This window comes from Rhinolophus sinicus, chromosome 15, assembly GCF_057876585.1.
Source record: "Rhinolophus sinicus isolate RSI-liver-muscle chromosome 15, RSI-T2T, whole genome shotgun sequence".
Taxonomy (NCBI): Eukaryota; Metazoa; Chordata; class Mammalia; order Chiroptera; family Rhinolophidae; genus Rhinolophus; species Rhinolophus sinicus.
The window spans coordinates 91,115,883-91,139,423 of NC_142515.1; the positions used below are offsets into that span (position 1 = coordinate 91,115,883).

The window sequence follows — 23,541 nt, forward strand, 5'->3', positions numbered from 1 at the left end:
ACAAGTGCTGACGAGGATGTGGAAAAAGGGAATTGTCGTACACAGTTGGTAGGATTGCAGATTGGTGCAGCTACTATGGAAAACTGTATGGAGGTACCTCAAAAAATTGAAAATGGAACTATCTTATGACCCAGCAATTCCACTCCTGGGTATCTATCCAAAGAAATCCAAAACACTAATTTGAAAAAATATGCTCATATGCACCCCTATGTTTGTTGCAGCACTATTCACAATAGCCAAGATATGGAAACAATCGAAATGCCCATTGGTAGATGATTAGATAAAGAAACTGTGGTACATTTATATAATGGAGTATTACTCAGCCATAAAGAAGAATGAAATACTACCATTTGCAACGACATGGACAGACCTAGAGAATATTGTGCTAAGTGAAATAAGTCAGACAGAGAAAGACAAATACCATATGATCTCACTTATGTGTGAAATCTAAAGAACAGAATAAACGAACAACAAAACAGAAATAGATTCAGAGATATAGGGGAGAAAAAAACTGAGGATTGCTAGGTGGGAGGGAAGTGGGGTGGGGGAGAAGATAAAGAGATTAGAAAGGACAAATTAGTAATCACAATATAGCCATCAGGATATAAAATACAGTGTGGGGAATATAATCAATAATGTTGTAAAGATTATGTAGGGGGTCAGATGGGCACTTGTCTTATTAAGGGGATCACTCCATGGACTGTGTAGATGTCTGACCACTGCGCTGAGCACCTGAAGCTGAAGCTGAATAATATGGAATGTCAACTATAATTAAATATAAATACAGAGGGTGCCAAAAAAATGTATGCATATTTTAAGAAAGGAAAAAACTGTATGAAAATTGTAACAATATATACCGATGACAAAAGATGAATACAAGTCATGTGTACACATTTTTTTTTTTTTTTTTTTTTTTGGTACCTGCAGTATATATAGTCACCGGGATGTTGAGTACAGCATAGTGAATAGTCAATGGAATTGTAACAGCTGTATACGATATCAGAGGGGTAATAGATTGGGGGAGAGGGGTTATGACTTTGTGAGGGGTGTAAATGTCTAACTATTACATTGTTTTGTACACCTGAAACTAGTAATAAAAAAAGACATTTGCATGTCAGAGGAAAGGAAATAAATGTGATGAAAGTTCAGAGGCCTTCTCTCTCATTGAAATGCCTAGGTGACTAATGGTGTGGCCATGTCAAGATAGCCTTTCTAAGGTAAAGGATAAGTTGTTGAATCTGGTTCCACTCACCACCTAGAAAGCGGCACCACACCTATTGGGGCTCTTTGGGTTTTAGAGGTAACCTATTCCTCATTTTAATGTGTTATTCCAGACAATTTACTAAGAGACCCAAAAAGCTACTAAATTTGAGCGGTGCCCAGAAAAAGAGAAGGCTGCACAACAGGTCCAGGCTGCTGTATAAGCTACTCTGCCATTTGGGTCAAGTGATTTAGCAGGTCCAATGATGGCTGTCAGTGGCAGATAGGGATACTGTTGGAGACTTTGGCAGCCCCTATAGGTGAATTTCAGTGCAGGTTCCTAGGATTTTGCAACAAAACCTTGCCATCCTCTGTGGATAACTACTCTCCTTTTCATAAACAGATTTTGGCCTGCTACTGGGCCTGAGCAGATACTGAATCGTTAATCATAGGCCACCAAGTTACCATGTGACCTGAGCTTCCCGTCATGTACTGTTATCTGACCCACCAAACCATAAAGTTGGGCATGCAAAGCAGCACTCTATTGTTAACTGCGGGGGGTACGAGGTCAGACAATTAAGTTTGCGAACTCATCCCAGAAAAAGTGCTACATACCTCATTGCTGAATATCACTACAGTCACCTTCAAAGTACTCCCCTTGGGAAGCTATGCACCGACGCCACTGCCTAGTCCACCCTTCAAAGCAATTTTGGAACTCTTTTTCTGGAATGGTCATCAGAGCTGTCATCGTATTACCCTTGATGTCCTGAATGTCATCAAAATGTCTTCCTTTCAATATTTCCTTTATCTTTGGGTAAAGAAAGAAGTCATTGAGGGCAGATCAGGTGAGTAGGGAGGGTGTTCCAATACAGTTCTTTGTTTACTGGCTAAAAACTCCCTCACAGACAGTGCCGTGTGAGCTGGTGCATTGTCGTGATGCAAGAGCCATGAATTGTTGGCAAAAAGTTCAGGTCGTTTCCGTCTTTTTCACGCAGCCTTTCAGCACTTCTAAATAGTAAACTTGGTTAACTGTCCAGTTGGTATAAGTTCATAATGAATAATCCCTCTGATATCAAAAAAGGTTAGCAACATCATTGCAACAAGTTCGTGAACTTAATTGTATACCTATTCATGGGCTGTGACCAATGGTTTGGCTGGATGGTCGGAGACTTGGAAGGAAAATGATTGGAAAATGGTTTGGCTGGATGGTCGGAGACTTGGAAGGAAAATGACTGGTGGTTACAAGGAAATCTGGGGAAGATATATATGTATGGATCTCTCTGAACTGGTGGAAACTGTGAAGATATTTGTGTCCCACGTAAATGTTCACCAAAGGGTGACCTCAGCAGAAAAGGATTTTGATAAACAAGAGGATAGGATGCCTTGTTCTGCTGCTACCAGTCAACCCCTTTCTCAAGTCACCCCATCATCACCCAATGGGCTCATGAACAAAGTGGCCATGGTGGCTGGGATGGAGATTATTCATGCGCCAACAACACAGACTTCCACACAAAAAGGTCCATCTGTCTATAACCACTGCTAAGTGCCCAATAAGCCAGCAGCAGAGACAAACACTGAGATTGTGAAATGGCATCATTCCCCATGGTGATCAGTCAGCTAGCTACTTGGTGGCAGGTTGATTACACTGAACCACGTCTATCATGGAACAGAGCAATACTTTTGTTCCTACTGGAATAGACACTCTGGATATGGATTAACCTGCCTTACATGCAATGCTTCTATCAAAACTACCATCCAAAATTAATATCCATCTCATCTCCGGACCACAGCAATAAGTGGCAGAAGCTCTCCTGTGTTTACAGTTGCATTTGTGTATTTGTTGGGGCTAGGTTCTTCCCTCTCCATATCCTGACACCTTGATAAGCCCATGTGTGCAATGTGGGCTCGCCCTAATGGAAGATGCACAGAGTAAAGATGAAATGCAAATTCTTAAAGGGATTTTAAACACCCCTAGGTGCTACTCTTGCCAGTTCTCAACGCCCTTGTGCAGGAGAAGATAGATTCCTAACACACACAAGTGGGGAGAAAAGGAAACATGTGCAAGGCAAAACCCCCAGTCAGCTACCAGCCAGGCGTAGTTCCTGCTGCCTTTCCCATAGAACCATACAGAACACAAACACCTCATTAGGTAGAAGACCAAGGACCACGCTTCACAGACATGCCCTGGAGGGCCCTCCACCTGCTCCAGTCTTGTCCCCTTTCAATCCAAGAGTGTGAACTAAAAATACAAATATGATCCTATCAGTCTTCTGCCTAAAACTTGCTCTTCACTCACAAAATAAAACCCATGCTCCCTCCATGGTATTCAAGGTCCCGTGTGATCTGCTCCCACCTGTCTTTGTGACTCTTCAGCCCCCACCCAGGGGCCCCTTACCTTTGCTTAAACAAGCCTCGTCAGTGCCCGCTGGGGCCATGGTTCCCAGGGGGCTCTCTCAGGACCACTCTACCTGGCTCTCAGCACCAAAGACAGTGGCTGTCTGCATCAAAAGTCACCATCCCTGAGAGGCCTCACCAACACCGTTTCTGTCCCACCCATCAGTCAGGTATCTTCACAGTTCCTATCTCATCTCTCTCACTGTCTTGTTCATCTGCCTTACTAGATACCATCCCAGAAGGAGAGTTCCAGGAGGGCAGGGGCTTCACGCCCTCTACTAGCACAGTGTCTGGCACACAGAAGGCATCTAATACCTGTGAATAAAGAACCAGGAACTGTGGGAATCAGAGAGCTGGAGGAGCTGGAGACAAGGGTGGGGTAAGGGTTGGAAACCAGTCTTAGAACGTACCTGGAGGACACCCCCTGTCTGAGAGGCTGTGCTTCCTTTTCTGTGGGGCAGCTAATTGCTCATGATCTCTGTCCTGCCCTGTGGTCATGGCTGAGGCATTGAGGACCTGTGGAGACAAAGCAGAGATGGGCTTAAGTGGCTTCCAGACTCTCCTCCCTCCCAGGATCCCTCTCCCATTCCCTGCACCCCAGCTACCAAAAGCAAACAGAACTGGGACCTTCCCTCTAGCTCTAAACTCTCATTCTTTTTATTCATGTTTGTCCCTTGGCCTTTGGTGCTACTGTGTTTCCCCAAAAATAAGACCTAGCTGGACAATCAGCTTTGGAGCAAAAATTAATATAAGACCCGGTCTTACATTATACTATATTTTATAAGACTGGTATTATATTATATTACATTATATTATATTATTTAAGATTCGGTCTTATATTATATTAAAATAAGACCGGATCTTATATTAATTTTTGCTCCAAAAGACGCATTAGAACTGATGGTCCAGCTAGGTCTTATTTTCATGGAAACACGGTAGCAAGTAACTTACACTTGAAAAAGTTTCCAGCATTCTTTTCTCTTATACTAAAACAAAATATATTTTTTCCACATGGGCAAGGAAAGTTTTTATAAAAATGCAAAAATCAAGTGACCCTCCCTCAATTAGTAATAGCATCCATTAATACTGTTTCATTTAGTTTTTCTATTTCACCCTATGTGTGAACTCTCTCTCTCTCTCTCTCTCTCTCTCTCTCTCTCTCTCTCTCTCTCTCTCTCTCACTCTCTGTCTCCCCACCCTCCACATTTTTACAAATAAGTGTTATACAATATGCAAACTTTGAGAAGATCAGGATACAGGATCAAACATTAAATAGTGAATTTTTTATTTAAAAAAGGTGCCTCAGACACCTAGACAAATGGAATAGAACAGACAGCCCCAAAATAAACTGATACATATATGGTCAAATGGTTTTTGACAAAGAGTCCCAAAACCATTTAATGGGGAAAGGACAAATTTTTCAACAAATAATCTTGGGAAAACTGGATTTCCATATGCAAAAAAAAAATGAAGAAGAAGAACTTGGACCCTTTCTTTACACCATACACAAAAATTAACTCAAAATGGATCAAGGATCTAAACATAAGAGTGAAAACTAAAAAACTCTAAGAAGAAAACACAGGGGCAGTTCTTCATGATCTTGAATTCGGTGATGATTTCTTGGATATGAAACCCAAAGCGCAGGCAACATAAAAAGAAAATAGGTAAATTGGGCTACATCAAATTTTAACACTTCCGTGCATCAAAGAACACAATCAACAGAGTGAAAGAACAACCCACAGAATGGGAGAAATATTTGCAGATTATATATCTAATAAGGGATTAATATCCAGAATACATAAAGAACTCCTACAAAACAGTGACAACAACAACAATAAATAAGCTGATTTTTAAATGGGCAAAAGATTTGAAGAGAGTTTTTCCAAAAAAGATATACAAATGGCAAACAAGCACGTGAAAAGATGCTCAACTTCACTAATCATTAGGGAAATGAAAATCAAAATCACAATGAGATAACACCACATACCCATTAGGATGGCCACGATTCAGAAAAAAACAAAAAACAGAAAATACAAGTGTTGGTGATGATGTGGAGAAATTGGAAGGCTGTGCACTGTTGGTGATAATGTTAAATGATGCAGCCCCTATGGAAGAACAGTTTCCATAAAATTCGGGGGTTTCTCCAAAAATTAAACATAGAGTTACCATATGATTTAGGAATTCCATATCTGAGTACATATCCAAAAGCATTGAAAGCAGGGTCTCAAAGACGTATTTGTACAGCCACAGCCACATTCATTGCAGCATTATTTACAATAGCCAAAAGTTGGAAGTGACCCAAATATCCATCAGTAGATGAATGAATAAACAAAATATAAATACGGACAATGGAATATTCAACCTTAAAAAAGGAAAAAAATTCCAACACATAGATGAACTTTAAAGACAATTATACCGTGAAATAAGTCAGTCATAAAAAGACAAATATGTAGGATTCCACTTATATGAAATACATAGAGTAGTCAAGTTCATAAAAATAAAAAGTAGAATGTTGGTTGCTAGGGGCAGAGGTGGGGTTGGGGAGAGAGAAATGGAGAGTTATTGTATAATGGGTACAGAGCTTTAGTTTAAGAAGAAATAATTTCTGATGGTAGGTAGTAGCTATGATTGCACAGCAATGTGAATGTACTTAATGCTAATGAACTCTATACTTAAAGAATTAAATTTTATGAAATTAAAAAAAAATTAAGTGTTTATTGTAATCCCTGTAGCAACTGCATATAAATAATATAAATATTACAAATAAAAAGCCAATACACAATTAAATGAAATTCAGACAAGTACTCAATTAACATTAAAGTATGTAGGGAAGGAGAATCAGGAAAAAATAGACTGGACAAACAAAATAAATCATAAAATTGTATGAACCATTGCAACCATATCAGTAATTATATTAAATGTAAATCCACTAAACACTTTAATTCAATGGTAGAAATGCTTAGAATGGATGGAGAACAAGACCCAACTGCATACTGTCGATTAGAGATGCAATTTAAAAGCAAAACACAGATATACTGAATGCAAAGGGATGGAAAAAGATATATCATGCAAACAGTAAGCCTAAGAAAACTGCTGTGACTATCTTAATATTAGATGAAGTTGGTTTAAGATAAATAGTATTACCACAGATAAAGAGGGACCTTTTGTTGTGTTAAAAGGGTTAATTCATCAGTTATAATAATTATAAATGTATATGTGCCAAACAATAAAGCTTCAAAACACATGAAACAAAAATTAGAAGAATTAAAATGAAATTATAACACCCTTTTCTCTGTAATTAATAGAATGATTAGATGAAAACATCAGTAAAGTCACAATCGATTTGAACACTATTAACCACCTTAACTTAATTGACATTCATAGAACAGATGTGCAACATCTACTGAAGACTCATCCTCTTCTGACCAACAACTATGGTCTGGGCTATGAAACATGCCCAAATATATTTAAAAGGAGTGAAGTTACATCAAGTGTATTCTCTGATCTCAATGGTATTAAATTGGAAATTAATAACAGGATCTAGAAAGACCTCCAATGCAATTAAAACCACAAGAAATACTATCTCACACACATTAGGATGGCTACTATCAAAAAAGAAAAAAGTAAAGAAAGAAAACAAGTGTTGGCAAGAATGTGGAGAAATTAGAAGTTTTGTGCACTGTTGATGGAAATATAAAATGATGCAGCTGCTACGGAAAACAGTATGGTTTTCACAAAAAATTAAAAATAGGATTACCATATGATCCAGCGATTCCATGTCTGGGTATATAAACAAAATAATTGAAAGCATGGACTGAAAGAGATATCTGCACATCCCTGTTCACAGCAGGATTATTCACAACAGCCAAAAGATGGAAGCGACTGAAGTATCCATGAATAGATGAATGAATAAACAAAATCTGGTATACACATACAGTGGACTATTAACCAACATTAAAAAGGAAGGAAATTCTGACACATGTTACAACATGGATGAACCTCAAGGACATTATGCTAAATAAAATAAGCCAATCACTAAAAAGACAAATACTGTATGATTCTACACATGAGAGGTTCATGGAGTAGTCAAATTCATACAGACAGAAAGTAGTTGGGTTGAGATTGGGTTGGGTTGAGAGGAGGCACTTAGAAGTTGTTGTTTAAAGGATATAGAGTTTCAATTTTGCAAAATGAAAATAATTCTAGAGGTCGGTTGTACAACAATGTGAATGTAAATACTACTTAATTGTACTATAAAAATGGTTAAAATGGTAAACTTTATGTGCTGTATATTTTACCACAATTGAAAAAAAAATTTTTTAGGGGAGTTCCAGTCAAGATGGCCACGTAGGTAAATGCTGTGCTTACCTTCTCTCATGACCACATCAAAATTACAACTGAACTACAAAACAACCATCATGGAAAATCACCTGAAATCTTGCTGAACTGAAGCCCTACAATGAAGGATATACAAAAGAAACGACCTTGAGACTGGTAGGAGGGGCAGAGACATGGAACTGGCTGGTCCCACACCTGTGTGTGACCATTAAAAGTCAGGAGGGATATCTTGGCTGCAGAGATTCCTCCAAAGAAGGAAGGGGTCCCAGAGACACAGCAGGCTTCCCAGCCCAGGGTTCCAGTACCAGGGAGGAAGGCCCCATAATTTCTCGTTATGAAAACCAGTGGAGATTGTGGCTGAGTGAGATGGAGGGTGGCTGAAGTCCCAGGTGTTCCTTATATAGGGCCCATGCACAGACTTACTCACTGCTGGAATTTCTGGCTCTGAACTCCAGCACTCAGGCAGCAGCTGGAGAGATGACAGGAATATACAAAGGGGAACTGAGTTGTCTGGCTTCAGGACGAGGGCTGGAAGGGCAGCTTTCTCCTGGACAGAGGAGCTGGTGGAAGTCATTGCTTCTTTGTTGAGTGACCCCCTTCCCAGTGCGCAGACACAGGTGGGAGCCATATCTGAGTCTCCATCAAGTGGGCTGACACCATTCGTTTGCAATGCCTTGGTGATTCTGAGACCCCACCACGCCCAACTTTCAGGCATACCAAAGACTCTTCCAGTGGCTTTTTTGTATAAACCTCCTGCCTTGGTTCATGCTACAGACTTTCCTAGGGCCTCTCAAAGGTTTGTGGAACCCAGACATGCAGCATCTAGCTTGAACATGTCACATTCCTCTGGCTGAGCAGCCCTAAGCCTGGCACTAGTGGCAGCCAGCCTTGGTTCGCAGCTTGGTCTCTCAAGACACTTCCAAGCACAGTGCAGGTGGCAGCCATCTGTGGATTGCTTTGTGGCTCCTGCCAGGGGGCCCCAAGTAGGGCACAGCCTGAGACTGAATTCAGTGAGTCCCCTCTCAGGTGGTCCTGTGGCTGGGGCACCCAGTGGCCAGCTTCAAAATGAGCTGGAGTATCACCCAGATGCCTCCAAGGACTACACAATCATGGGGTGGATTGCGTAGGCACCAGAGCCCTGCTGAGGCAATCCTGCTCTGAAGAGTCAGCCCCTGCCCAACTGCTCCACTGTAGTCATGGCCAGTACTCACAACCAATCAGCCCTATGGTCAGTCGCTCTCACTGACATGCAAACAGCAACCAAGGCTCAAATACAGGAGGAGAATACAACCCACACAAAAGACACACCTGGAGTGCATACAGCTCAGGTGACCAGGAAGATTGTGCCAACGAGTTCCACAGCACACCTACTACATTAGGCCACTCTATTAAGATTGGAGACATAGTAGCCCTATGTAATACATAGAAAAAAGTACAGGGAAGCAGTCAAAATGAGGAGACAAAGAAATATGTCCCAAATGAAAGAACAGAACAAAGCTCCAGCAAAAGAACTAAACAAAATGGAGACCAGCAATCTACCAGATGCAGAGTTCCAAACACTTGTATAAAGATGCTCAATGATCTCAGGGAGAACATCAACAAAGAGACAGGAAACATAAAAATGGAAATAGAAAACATAAAAAAGAACCAGTCAGAAATAAAGACTATAGTAATGGAAATGAAGAATACATTACAGGGAATCAACAATAGATTAGATCAAGCAGAGGATCAAATCAGTGATTTAGAAGATAAGGTAGCAGAAAATACCCAACCAGAACAGCAAAGAGAAAAAAGAATCCAAAAAAATAAGGAGACTTCAAGGGGTCTCTGGGACAACACCAAGCATACCAAGACTCACTTTATAGGAATACCTTTAAGAGAAAAGAGAGAACAAGAAATTGAAAATCCATTTGAAGAAATAATGACTGAAAACTTCCATAACCTGGAGAAGGAAATGGACATACAAGCCCAGGAAGGGCAAAGTCCCAAACAAGATGAACCCAAAGAAGCCAACACCAAGACACATCATAATTAAAATGGCAAAGGTTAAAGAAAAAGAGAAAATCTTAAAAGCAGCAAGAGAAAAGTAGTTAGTTACCTAAAAGGGAGCTCCCATAATGGAGTGGCAGGAAATATTCAAAGTGATGCAAAACAATGATCTACAGCCAAGATTACTCTACCAGCAAAGCTATCATTTAGAATCGAAGGATGGATAAAGAGCTTCCCAGACAAGAAAAAGCTAAAGGAGTTAATCACCACCAAACCAGTATTACAAGGAATCTTAGAGGGACTTCTTTAAGATGGAAAAAAAAATTAAAAATATGAATAATAAAATGCAATAACCACATACCTATAAACAGTTACTTTCAATGTAAATGGATTCAATGTTTCAATAAAAAGATGGCGGGGGGAGGAATGGTAAGAAATTAAGACTCTACATATGCTGCCTACAAGAAAATCACTTCAGATCAAAAGACACACACAGACTGAAAGTAAAGGGATGGAAAAAGATATTTCATGAAAATTGAAACAAGCAAACAAACAAAAAAGTTGGGATAGCAATACTTATACCAGACAAAATAGACTTTAAAACAAAGACTACAACAAGAGACAAAGAAGGACCCAGTAATCCCACTTCTGGGTATTTATGCCCAAAATGCTACTTCAAGGGGACATGCTCATCCATATGCAACATTATTTACAATAGCCAAGATATGAAGGCAATCTTTGTGTCCTGAATGGATGAGTGGATAAAGAAAAGGTGGTACATGTATACAATGGAATATTACTCAGCCACAAAAAAGAATGAAATCTTTCCATATGCGACAACATGGATGGACCTATAGAGTATTGCGCTGAGTGTAGTTAAGTCAGATAATGAAAGACAAATGTCATAAGATTTCACTTATAAGTGGAATCTAAAGAACAAAATAAACAAATGAAACATAAATGAACTCATAGATACAGAGAACATTTTGATGGTTGCCAGATGGATGGGGGTTGAGGGTGGGTGAAAAGGGGGAAAGGATTAAGAAGTACAAATTGGTTGTTACACAGTAATCATGGGGACATAGGGTACCAGCATTAGGAATATAGTCGATAATATTGTAATAACTATGTATGGTGTCAGATGGGTACTAGATTTAACATGGTGATAGATGGGAGGGGGGTTGGGGCACAGGGTGAAAAGGTGAAGGCATTAAGAAATACAAATTGATAGTCACAAAACAGTGATGAAGATGTAAAGTATAAAGAATATAATCAATAATATGGTAAAAACTATGTATAGTGCCAAGAGGATACTAGTCAGGAAGATCACTTTGTAAATTATATAAATTTCTAACTACTATGCTGTACACCTGAAATTAATATAAAATAATATTGAATGTCAAAATAAAATAAAATAAATTGCAAAAAATAAATTAAAAAAAGATCTAAAAAACCCCAAATTTTTAAAGGTGCCTGCCAAGCTGTCCCTAATGGAACCTGTCAATGTCCCACTAAATACCAAAGTCGTAGAAAAGTGACACTACAGTGATTTGCATGGTGACTTCTGAGCTATAAATGACATAAGAACAACAGGAGAAATTTGAATGGGGTTTGAGAATTAGTAGTAATGTATTCATGTTGATGTTCTGATGTGAGGGCTCTATTGTGTTATGGGGGAGAAAGTTCTCCTTTGCAGGGAGAATACACTAAAGTGTTTAGGAATGCTGTTCATCGTGCCAGCATCTGGTTTTCAGATGGCTCAGGAAAAGTTTTTGTATAGTTTTTGTGGCTTTTCTGTAATTCTCAGAGTGTTTTAAAATAAGATAAATTAAGAAAAAACAGTCAGGATAAAAACATTTTGTTGAGCTCAGTTCAACTGACTGGTATCTAAATAAGATAAAATGCAGCCACCTTCCACATAAAAGCCTGGTAAGTATTTGGTGACAGCTAAGTTCATGTGTATCCCTCCATCCTCCCTTTTCCAGGCTGGGCCTCCTCTGAGTCCCTTCAAGGTACATTCTCCTTTCTTTGCTCTCACAGTGCTCTTCCCTCCTTTATTTACTGACTCTCTGTCTCATTGATTCTTTCCCTCAACATTTTATTATGAAAATTTTTACGGACTCAGTAAAATTTACAGACTTGTACAATGAACACCCAGAAACAATGAAATGTGTATTTCTTACGTGTAGCATTGAATGAGCTTATCAATTCATACACCTGTGTAGCCCAAATCCTCTATCTAGACCATGGAACAGCATCACCACAAAACATTATGCCCTGTGCCTCTTCTTTGGTAATCCTGATTTGCAACACCATCCAAAGAGGCAATTATTTTTTCCAATATGGAACGAGTCTTCAGTAGATGTTGTGTCTGCTCTATGAATATCAGTTAAGTCAAGGTGGTTGATAGTGTTCAGATCTCTTATGACTTCACTGAGCTGTATTCATCTAATCGTTTCTATCAATTACTGAGAAAGGTGTGCTGTAATCTCCACCTAATCCTGTAGATTGTTGCTTCATGTATTTGGAAGTTGTATTATTGGGCGTGTACATATTGACGATTGTTGTGACTTCCTGATGAATTAATCCTTTAACACTACAAAAGATCTCTGTTTATCTCTGGCAATATCCTTTGTCCTAAGTCAATTTCATCTGATACTAAGATAGCCGCAGAAGTTTTCTTAGGTGTTATATAGATGTTATATATTTTTCCATCCATTTATTTTCAGTACGTCTGTCTGGCTTTTAAATTGCATCTCTAAGAGACAGTATATAGTTGGCTCTTGCTTTTTCATTAATTCTAACTATTTATACTTTTGAATTATACTAATTTGGAGTTAATCAGATTACCAACCAGGTTGAATCTCACCATTTATTTCCTGTTTGTCCAATCTATTTTTTTTTCTTGTTGCTCCTTCCCTAATATTAACCAAATATTTTTTACAATTCCATTTAATTGTGTGTTGGCTTTTTTTCTATACATGTTTGCGTTACTTTTTAGTGGTTCCTATATGAATTACATTACATCCTTTTAACTATTTAGTCTATTTAAAGTTTTAAAAAACAGATTTATTGAGGTACAATTGACACACAATAAACATCATATAATTAAGGAATAAAATTGATAAAATTTGACATATGTATTCACCAGTGAAAACTTCACCACCATCAAGATACGTAAAAACCACGTCATCACCGCAATCGCTTTCTTTTGTCCCTCCTGCTCTGATCCTTCTGGCCCCAGGCAACTACTGATCTGCTTTCTGACACTAGAGATTAGTTTGCGCTTTATAGAATTTCACAAAATGGAATCAGATCGTATATACTCTTTTCTGTCTGGCTTTTTTTAGTCAAGATAATTATTTGGAAATTCATCCATGTCATGTGCATCCATACTTCATTCTTTTTTGTTACTGAGTTGTGTTACTGAATTAATAGTGTAATATTAATATAAAATATTGGAGACTTGTAACAACATAAATCCATTCAATACTGCCTCCATTCTTTTTGCTATATACTTTATAAACCTCATAAACAATGTATAATTTTTGATGGTATATAATTTCATGAAATTAAGGGGAAATAATCCTTTACATTTGGCCATGGTTTTTTTGTTTGTTTGTTTCTGATGATATTTTCTTCCTTAAGATTCATGTTTCCATTTGATTTTATCTGTCTTCATCCTGAAATCTTCACTTAGCATTTTGAGTAGTTCAGGTCTACTGGCAATACAGTATCAACACTGTTTCCAAAATCACATTCATATTCCTAAATCTTAAGCCCTTTTCTCCCGATTTACCCTTTGATTTTGTTAATGCCAACTCTCAGGTTAGGAAACCTAGACTTCACCTTGAATCCCTTTCCCTCCTCAGACCACCACACCCGTCTCTCGAGTGTTACCATGATCCTCTCCCTCAGATCCACATCTGCCTCCACTTTCCGTTTAGGCTGATGCAACCTAACCGTTCAACCTAACCGTTCAACCTAACACGTTCAAATGCTGCTCAGGCCATGTCTGTCTGACTCGTCTAGTCCACTTTCTCCTGGGCAAACAATTATCTTTAAAAGTGCTGGTTTGATCAATGTCGACCTAGCTTTGGAAACCTATGGACCTGGGCAATTCCTCAGGATTATATTCAGTCACCTCTGTTCTGTTTTCAAGCTGCCTGTCATATTTCCCACCATCCACCTTAAATACACCCAGGAACAGGAAGAGGAAATCATGCCAGCGTTAGTGCAGGCATCTTAGTACCCACATTATCCACTCATTCAGGAAGGCAGGTCTGGAGCCTGGTGAGTGACACTGTACAGGGCCTGGGAAGTGTCAGGGACCTGACATGGCCCTTCCTTTCCTTAGGAGACTTGCGGGTCACAGGGAACTGAGGCAGAGACGAAGGTGCAAAGAGCCCGGAAGGGCTGCTCAGGCAGAGGTGACAAGGTCATGGGTGGCAAGGACACTGGTGGACAGAGAGGAAAATTCCACAAGGACAGGATCATAGTCAGGTATGAAGTGAAGGCAACTGTGTGTGTGTGTGTGGGGGGGGTGCTGCAAAATCAAGTGAGGATGGGGGGAGGAGGCTTTGTAGTGTTTGGTTGACTCTGCTTGAGGGACCTAGGGTGTAGTTGAGAAGCTGTGTCAATCCATGGATGTGAGAGAGAGAGAGAGAGAGAGAGAGAGAGAGAGAGAGAGAGAGAGAGAGAGAGAGAGAGAGAGAGAGAGAGATCATTAGCTGGGGGATTTTCTTCATTTGTTCCTCCCCTGCACATGATGCAATGTGATGCAAGAGTTTTATTCTCTGCCAAGTGTCAACCTCACACTATTTCCTAATAAAAAATAACACAAGAAATCTCCTTTTTACTCTTCTAGGGCAACAAACCCTAAAACCTACCCTGTTTATCTTAAACAGAGCAGTAATTCACAGGCTAATAGCGTCAGATCTGGCCTCAAGGTCTTCATGCTGACATTGTTTATTGGGGGGTTTTGTTTGTTTGTTTCTGTTTTTTAATTGTAGTAAAACTCTGAATTGAAAGTCAAGTCATCTGGCTTCTAGTCCAGGGCCAGCCACTAAGCCACAGGAGTCTGGGAAAGTCCTTTCCCTGTCGCTCTAAATCTCATGTTAACCTTTCTTGAAATAGGGGTTTCAACTATACGACCATACGAGGCCCTGTGGCTCTCCTGTCACCACAGTGAGCCACATCAGCCCTGAGGTTTTGGTTTGGCCTCCCACACCGCCTCCCACAGGTGCCCAGATAGCTCTCAGGGTTTACAAAGGGCCCCACAGACTTTTATCTCCTTCTCATTTGACACATGAGTAAGCAGGGCCACTCCAGGGTCCCAAAGCTGGAAAGGAGCGGAGCAGGGCCGCTGTCCCCAGCTCCAATATCAGGACTCACACAGCCTGAATGAGCTTCTGAGCCTCTGAACCTCACAGTTCCTGCCCTGACAGAGAAAGGGTGCTGGGCAGAAGGCACTAGAAGAGAATTGGGGCCAATCCCAGCAATGCAGGGGAAGGACCAGGACTCAGGAAAGAACTCAGCACTGGGCCTCAACTACTGTAATCCTTCCAACAGTCCCAGGACATGAACTCATCTCACTTCAGGTAGGGCTGGGGAGTAACTGGCTCCATGTGACACAGTTCAAGTGCCACGCTGGGATTCCAGTCCCCCTGCCTCCCCTGCTGCCTAATCTGGGTCTCCTGATCCTCATTCCCAGCCTCAGAAATCTCCTGGATCCTTGAAAATCTCTACTAGCACCGAGAAATCAAAACCACAACAATATGGTGCCCCATTTTCAACCTCTTAGACTACAAAGAATTAAAGTTCAGTGTAGGAAGGGTGTAAGGAAACAGATGAGTGGAAAAATGGTACAGCCTTCTTCTGGAGGATAATTTGTCATTATCTAAACATAAGTATAAAATTAACTGACACAGCAATTTCACTTTAAGGAATTATGCAATGCAAGGTGCACATGGACACATGACACATACAAGTATATACTGCAATGCTGTTAGAATTAGCAAAATCAAAACCAGGATGTAACCTAAAAAGATATTTATAAGAGGCAAGAGTAAAATACACTCATGTCTGCTTTACCCACACAATAGAATACTATGCTCTTGAAAAGAATAAGAGAAGTCTGCATGGAGAGACATAAAACATCTAATGGAATTTGTTACTAGCTCTAGGTCTCACATTCCCCAAACCATCAAATTCAGATTTTTTTACCTTATCTGCATAGGTATCTTTACATTCACCTGGAAACACACTGGCTAAATGACTCAAGCGAGCCATTCAGGAAACAGGGTTAAACATGGTTCCCACCTAATATTGACTCATATTTTAACAATAAATTCTGTAATTATTTTGTGATTATAAATATTGCTTCTCTGAATTTTGAATTGATTTGTGAAGTGAAAACATTTGAAGCTTCATGATACCTGTAATGTTGGTTTGGCATTTAACTTTTTTTTTTTATAAACATAAGAAAACTTTAAAGTGCCAAGTGGCGGAAAGAAGCTCATCAGCTTGGAAGGGAACTGGAAGTCCCTAGTTTCCCACGTGTAGTTTGTCCAGCATGTGCTGTTTTCCTGTTTTTACATCCCTTTCCTGTTATGAAGCTCCCGGCCCCTGCGACTTAAAGGTCGTTTGCACACAATCCTTTAAGTGTTGCTGTGCGGGGAAAATAAATGGAAAGAAGATGGACGCTCGGGGCGACAAGGAAAGACGCGTGGTAGGCAGCTAAGGGAAAGTGACACTTAGCTGCCTGCTGTCTAATCGACTTTCCAATGGGTATGTATTACAACTTAAACACAAGGGTAAAAAATAAAAAGAAAGAATGGAATGCCAATGTCTCTGTCGCTCCCTGGGGGAGTTTCCAACTTGACGCTTATTCCCTTAATCCTGGATTTCCCCCTTGGATTGCTCATAGTCACGTGATCCAAGGACTGGGAGAGGAAGCGGAGCGCGGGCTCCTCCTCCCTTTCGGGCGGGCTGGGTCCTGGGAACCCGCTCTTCTCCTGACTCTGCCCGGAAAGCCCCGGAGCAGGCACCCACCGTCCCCACTCTCCAGTCCCCTCTCAGTCACCATGCGCGCCTCCCCGAGCCAGGAACGCCGGCGGGGAGACTTACCGGCCACAGGACAGCGAAGACGACGAAAATCAGGGTCCCGGGGTCCCAAAGCGGAAGCCTGGCTCCCCGCGCCCGCACGAGGGCTGGAGACCGCGGTGCCGGGGCTCCGGAGGCGGCATGTGCTCTGTGTCCCCGCTCTCCCGCGCTGTTGGGGGGCGCTCCTGGTCTCGGCAGAGTCATCATGGGGAGTCGTTTGTGATTTCGTGGGGCGCGGAGGTCTTCTTGCTTCTGTCCTTCCTGAGCGCTGCGCTCTGGGCTTATGTGACTAAGGTGCTGCTCACTGGCGGCGGGGTGAGGGACTGAAGTAATTGCTCTTACGTAGCGGATATCTGGGCGTGTACTTTTTCGCTGTCAGTCACCGAAGTAGGTGAGGAACTCAACATGCAGGTCAGAAGAGAAGCGCTGAGATAATCAAAGGAATGACGTGTCTGACGTGAAAAGAGAAAGCAAAGGAAAAAGATGAAGCAACACCTCAATCCAAAGAGCTCCCGTATGGCGGCTGCCTTTGGCCCTCTCTAGAGAGAGTCGTATGCTTGAAGGAAACAAGGAGCAAGAAGAAAAAAGGACAGAAGGAAAGTGGGGGAAGTGGTAGAGGGGAAGAAAAAAAACATAAATCAGGCACTAGACACCGCAAAGCCAAGAATGTACTAAAAACCACTTGTTAGTGGCTGACATGCCCTCCCAAGCTGTTTCCTTTGTCAGAAAGGAAGACAAAGGTCAGCAAAGGCATTCCCTCCCAACCTTAGGCTCATTCCAGCTCCAGGTGAATCACTCCACTCTGGCTGAGCATTTGGTGACACGATGCACGTACAGAAAGAAAAAAAACACTGTTGAAAGTCTATTACATGTCTTGGCCACCGTAAACAAAGCGGCAATGAACATTGGAGCACATGTGTCTTTATCTCTAAATGTTTTCAGATTTTTTGGGTAGATACCCAGGAGAGGGATTGCTGGGTCATATGGCAATTCTATTCGTAATTCTTTGAGGAACCTCCACACTGCCTTCCATAACGGCTGCACCAGTCTGCATTCCCACCAACAGTGTGGAATACTATTCGGCAGTAAGAAAAGATGATATAGGAACATTTGTGACAACATGGATGGATCTTGAGAGAGTAATGCTGAGCAAAACAAGTCAGAGAGAAAAAGCAGAGAACCATGTGATTTCACTGATATGTGGTATATAAACCAAAAACAACAAAAGAACAAGACAAACAAATGAGAAACAGAAACTCATAGACACAGACAATAGTTTAGTGGTTGCCAGAGGGTAACGGGGGCGGGGGGTGGGGGGGTGGGAGATGAGGGTAAGGGGGATCGAATATATGGTGATGGAAGGAGAACTGACTCTGGGTGATGAACACACAATGGGATATATAGATGATGTAATACAGAATTGTACACCTGAAATCTATGTAATTTTACTAACAATTGTCACCCCAATAAATTTAATAAAAAATAAATAAATAAATAAATAAATAAACAAAACAAAACAAAAAAACTGGGAAGAAAAAAAAAAGAAAGTCTATTACAGTACATTTCGAATTTGATGATACAAAAGAAAAAGAAAAAGAAAAGGACACTTATTATAAAACCCTCCTCCCTTGAAAGGAAAAATGTGCCCGTGGGGGAGCCTGGTTCAGAGGGTTGGTTGTTTTCTGGTTGTGGTCCTCAGCTGTGACACACACTAAATGGGCAGTTCCAGTGTCCTGGGTTCAACATGTGGAGGAGAGGGACAGCTGTCAAATGGCAGACCATTTTACAGTAGTTCAGCAGAGAGAGGAGGAGGTGTGCCCACAAGGATGGAGAAGAAAGAGCAACCGTGAGAAACAGCGGGTAAGTTATAAGAGACAGTAAAACCTGAATATGACCAGTCAGAGACAAAGGACAAAGACAACTTGGGCCTCAGGAAAGGAGGGGGCGGTTGAAAATCATAACTGCTATTGTAGTAATCGATTCACAAAATGTGCTAGAAATACCATTACTTGTCCAATCTCAAGATACTATGGGTTGTCAATAAAACTAAAAAAAAAAATGTGTAAACCGTTTAATAAAATTCCTTATAGTGGGCATTTTACATCCAAGCTGGGAAGTGGTGTGGACCCTATGTTTTTTTCTTCCGGGGACTAATTTTTGGTCTCTCTGACTCTGTTTTCCTTTTATGAATGGACATGTTCACAACTTTCAGCTGCGCACTTTGTTTCAGTGTTCGAGTAGGCATAGGTGCTGGCATAGATGGAACACTGGGCTGTCACCAGTTCTAGCTGTCTTCTCTGAGTGCTATGCCCACATTTCCAGAAGGAGTCTTGATGGCCATCCCAGAGCCTCACCTTTTCCTTCAGACTGATTTCTTGCTGGGTACCAAGAAGCCCACTAAGACAGTAACCACACAGGTCCAAATCCCTGTTGGTATGAAGGGTGAAATCTGAGACATCTTGTCAACTGTCTGCAGTGATAAGGTAAGTGTACCCTCTCCCTTCCTTCCTTTCTTCCTTCTTTCCTTCCTTTTTTCCTTCCTTCCTTGTTTCCCTCCTCCCTCCCGCCCTTCCTTCCTGTCCTTTTTTAAATTGTGGAATTTTTTTAGACATACCAAAAACTACAGAAAATCATACAGTTGACTTTACTGTATAATTTCACCTTAAAAATAAAATAGAATAATCATAAATACAGTCAAGGGCCTCCAAAAACTTGTCAATCACCTTTACCATTCTGTAGCAAATTCTTCCCCAGTGATTGTGACAATTCAGGTTGCCAGAATTGCCAGCTTCCTGTTTGTGTCTTACTCTCCAATCTGCTTTCTTCCTCTGCTTCCTATTTTAGGCTATTTATATTTCAATATTAGCCATGAGCAGAGTGAGACATTTCACATTTCTTATATGCAAAGTCCCTCAACTTTTCTCTACCTGTTGGAGAAAAGTTTCAGGAGAAGCACGGGAATGATTATCTGATAAAAAGTGGCAACATATGGAAAGAGAGTTTAAAACTATATAGCACATTACACATTTCTAACACATTATTGTTCATATTATGGCAGAGTAAAGCCTTCACTTCCTGGTCTTCACTGCCTATGGCCTGACTTCTACCAGCCTCTCCATCCTTATCTTTTACTTTTTCTACATGAAGACTTTCTCCCCAATCTCTAATCAAGCCAGTTGCTGCTGTTTTGGGCTCATTCCTTGTGTCCCAGGCCTCATGCTTGAAGGGTGTGTCCTCTTTTATTTTCTCAACCATCCTTTTTGCAATTACCTGAGAATTCATCCTTTGTTCCATCTCATCCCAAGAGATTTCTCCTTTCTTAGACGTATACTACTCATTTGACACAAGTATGTATTACTTTGTATTTTCACTTTTCTTTTTGCAACCTGCATATGTTCTGACTAGACATTCTATTAACATAATATCTTAATCCCCTCCCATCTTATTTTTTACTTTAAATGTCTTTTTGTTTTCTAACACAGAGTTTATTAAATAATGTATAGCTCTGGATCTTATGGGGACATAAGCTTGACCCAATGCATTTTTTCTTTACTGGAACCATTTAAGCTTTCCACGTGGCCATTATTTCTAATTATTATGGTCCTCGATGAAGGTGGCCGGAGTGAGGGGGTGCAAATAGGAGGGAGGGGATAGGCAGCTGCTAGGTTGCCAGAACTGTCAACTTCCTATCTGTCATACTCTCCAATCTGCTTTCTTCCTCTGCTTCCCGTTTTAGGCTATTTATATTTCAATATTAGCCATGAGCAAAGTGAGACATTTCACATTTCTTATATTCAGTCCCCCAACTTTTCTCTACCTGTTTAAGTCTTGGATCATTTTATGACTGATGTTGAGCTACCTCTTTCCACCTCTTTCCTGGTAACCTGGTTGCCCAGAGCCTTGCCCTCGTGGCACATCTGACATGTATCTGGTGGAAATCCATTCCCCTTTGTCTTATACATGGAAATGACAATGGCATTGCCACAGATAAGAATTGAGAGATTTGGAATATCTAGAGTTGGCTTTGTTATTGCCACTTTCCTGATCAGCTACCTTCCATGGAGGGCCACAGCCTGAGGACTTGCTGTCAGGGCATCTGGATGAAGCAAGACAGCTCTGTGCTCATAGGCAAAGAGAGTTCTCAGTGGTCTCAGTGACAGTGCGGAGTGTCGAGGACCCTCTGTGGCACTGTGCACGTGTTTCTTAAGCATGTTCAAAATGCCCATGCCTAAAGGTATGATAGCAAACAATACTTGCCATAAATTTAAGAAATCCAGTTTTTATTGGGTGCCTAATATTTACCTGACACTGATTTAGATGCTTTACATTCATTGTCTTATTTGATTCTTCTAACAGTTCTTGTGAGGAGGTATTAGCGGCCCATTATTGCAGATGAGGAAAGTTGAGGCTCTGAAAGACAATGACACTTGCTCAGGCAAGGTTCCTCCCTTTAAATAATGGAGCTGCAATGTAAACCTCTCAGGTCTTCTTCCAAATTCTGCTTTTCTTCTCCACTGTGGTGATTCTCTGAAAAGTTTGCCCAGAGGGTGTGATTTACACTACACACATTTACATAAGGCACTGTCTCCTCTGTGTGGGAAGTGCCCCATCTTGTTTCATTGCCTTATTTACCAACATAACCTCACCCGGTGCCTGGATTAAAGCAGATGTTTGGTAAACGTTGGCTGTACAAGTGAATGAATGAAAGAAGTACCAGATGAGCTCTGTCATTCAGAACAGACAAGAGAATAAAAGTTCATCCCTTTTGTCCATTCTCCACTTCCTGCACACTCCTAGCAAGATCCCTCTCCCACCAGGCTCTGCCTGCTATGGTTCTAGGAGGATCTCAAAGATCATCTTAAATTCAAATTAATGAGAGCAAAGGTCATTTGCACTGTCGTACTAATGAGGAACAGTTTCATTACCATCAAACAGATAGGAAGAATTGAGATTTTTTTCAATATTTTTCTTTATAGGCAGCGAACAGTTCCACCTGCTATTATTATTATCATTATTATTTTATTTTTTATTGGGGAATGTTGGGGAACAGTGTGTTTCTCTAGGGCCCATCAGCTCCAAGTCATTCTCTTCTATCTAGTTGTGGAGGGCGCAGCTCACTGGCCCATGTGGGAACCAAATCGGCAACCCTGTTGTTCAGAGCTCGTGCTCTAACCACCTGCGCCATCCAGTTGTCCCTCAATACTTTTCTTATCGAAGAAGATGCTTCAAATATTTTATTATAATTCAATTAAAAATTGTGATGGTCTTCAGGTAAATTATTCCTTTTCTTATTGAGGCTATTTCTTTGTATTTTATATATTTTTTAACCCTTATGAATTGGATCCTCTTGTAAATACATTTTTTAACTGGCTGTTTCTGCTAAGTTTTTTTTTTTAAACATCCATCTGGATATAAATTTATTTTATCTATTGTCATTTAAACCTTAGGGTTTTAAACCTATACAGTCATGTCTAAAATAGTGATTATTTTTCCTTCCCCCTTCCAAGAGCCTTGCCTTTTATTTTCATCTCTTGACTTATTGCATAGGCCAGAACTTTCAGTACAATGTTCAGTGATGGTTAGAGAACATAGGCATTTTGGTCTTGATTTGATTTCAAAGGACTTCACCTTTGCTAATGACCTTGGCTCTTGTTTTCCTATAGAAATTCTTATCATTATGTGTGCATCCTCCTATCCTGATCTGTTTTAAGAATGAAAACAGAGGCTGCCGCCTCCTTCTTCTGCCACTCTTGGTACTGCTTGTGTGCTCAATGGATGTGGACCTGCTACCTCTTTTGTGAAGCTGCAGCTGAGGAGACTCTGGTGCTCGTTATGGCCCATAAAAAGCCCAAAGAAAGAGTCAAGACTGAGAACAATAGACATATGAATTTGAATATGGTGGGGCAGCATGGTTCTGTGGTGCAGTTTAAGATTAAGAGGCATATATTAAACTAGTTATTAAACTTATCAAACTAGGAAAAGCCTGTTGTGAATGACAGGGTTTGTCAATCAGGCAGATCAGAATCCAGCTTGACAGGCAGCCAGTCAATGAAACAGACGCACCTGCACAGTTGGAAATGGAGGCTGAAGATACAATTGATGTGTTCCACCAGCCGACAGAAAGTATCTAGTAAATAGGGGAATGGGCCACTTTACCCAGAACTAAGTTCCTCCAGACCAAGAAGACATTCTCCGGTAGAAAACTGCATTTGGTACCACCACATGCTGACCACTACAGTATATTTCATTTTTCCTCCCCTATTCTTTATTGTACGTAAAGTAACTATGTATGTGCACAAGCGTTTGCATTTATTTTTTAACTATGTGGCCAATGGTATGTTTTGAGCAACATCAAATGGAGATGGGATGGGGAAAAATACTGGATTATGTGAAAATACTCCCTTTCTCCATTCGTGGCATGTTCATTAAGCTCTTACTTTTATATTCCAGTAAGTTATTTTGCTCTTAGTGTTTACAAAAGAACAACAACATAAAAATCCTTGTGTTCCTTGTACG

General features: G+C 40.6%; 1 protein-coding gene and 1 pseudogene across 2 annotated transcripts in view; one reads left to right on the forward strand and one right to left on the reverse strand.

The window, feature by feature from the left end:
• The window catches only part of LOC109436221 (tumor necrosis factor receptor superfamily member 10B-like), a 35,366-nt gene extending 17,808 nt beyond the window's left edge, over positions 1-17,558 (reverse strand). Inside the window, exons 1-2 of one of the 2 annotated variants that reach the window (XM_019714651.3) lie at positions 17,050-17,558; positions 4,005-4,110 (exon numbers count right to left, since the gene is read on the reverse strand). In XM_019714651.3, the coding sequence (XP_019570210.3) occupies positions 4,005-4,110; positions 17,050-17,232 (289 nt within the window). In that variant the 5' untranslated portion in view covers positions 17,233-17,558. The remainder of the gene's footprint in view (positions 1-4,004; positions 4,111-17,049) is intronic. The other variant, XM_019714658.3, reaches the window with a different exon arrangement.
• Positions 17,559-22,857: 5,299 nt separating this feature from the next.
• Positions 22,858-23,156, forward strand: LOC109435889 (small ubiquitin-related modifier 2 pseudogene; annotated as a pseudogene).
• Positions 23,157-23,541: the final 385 nt, after the last annotated feature.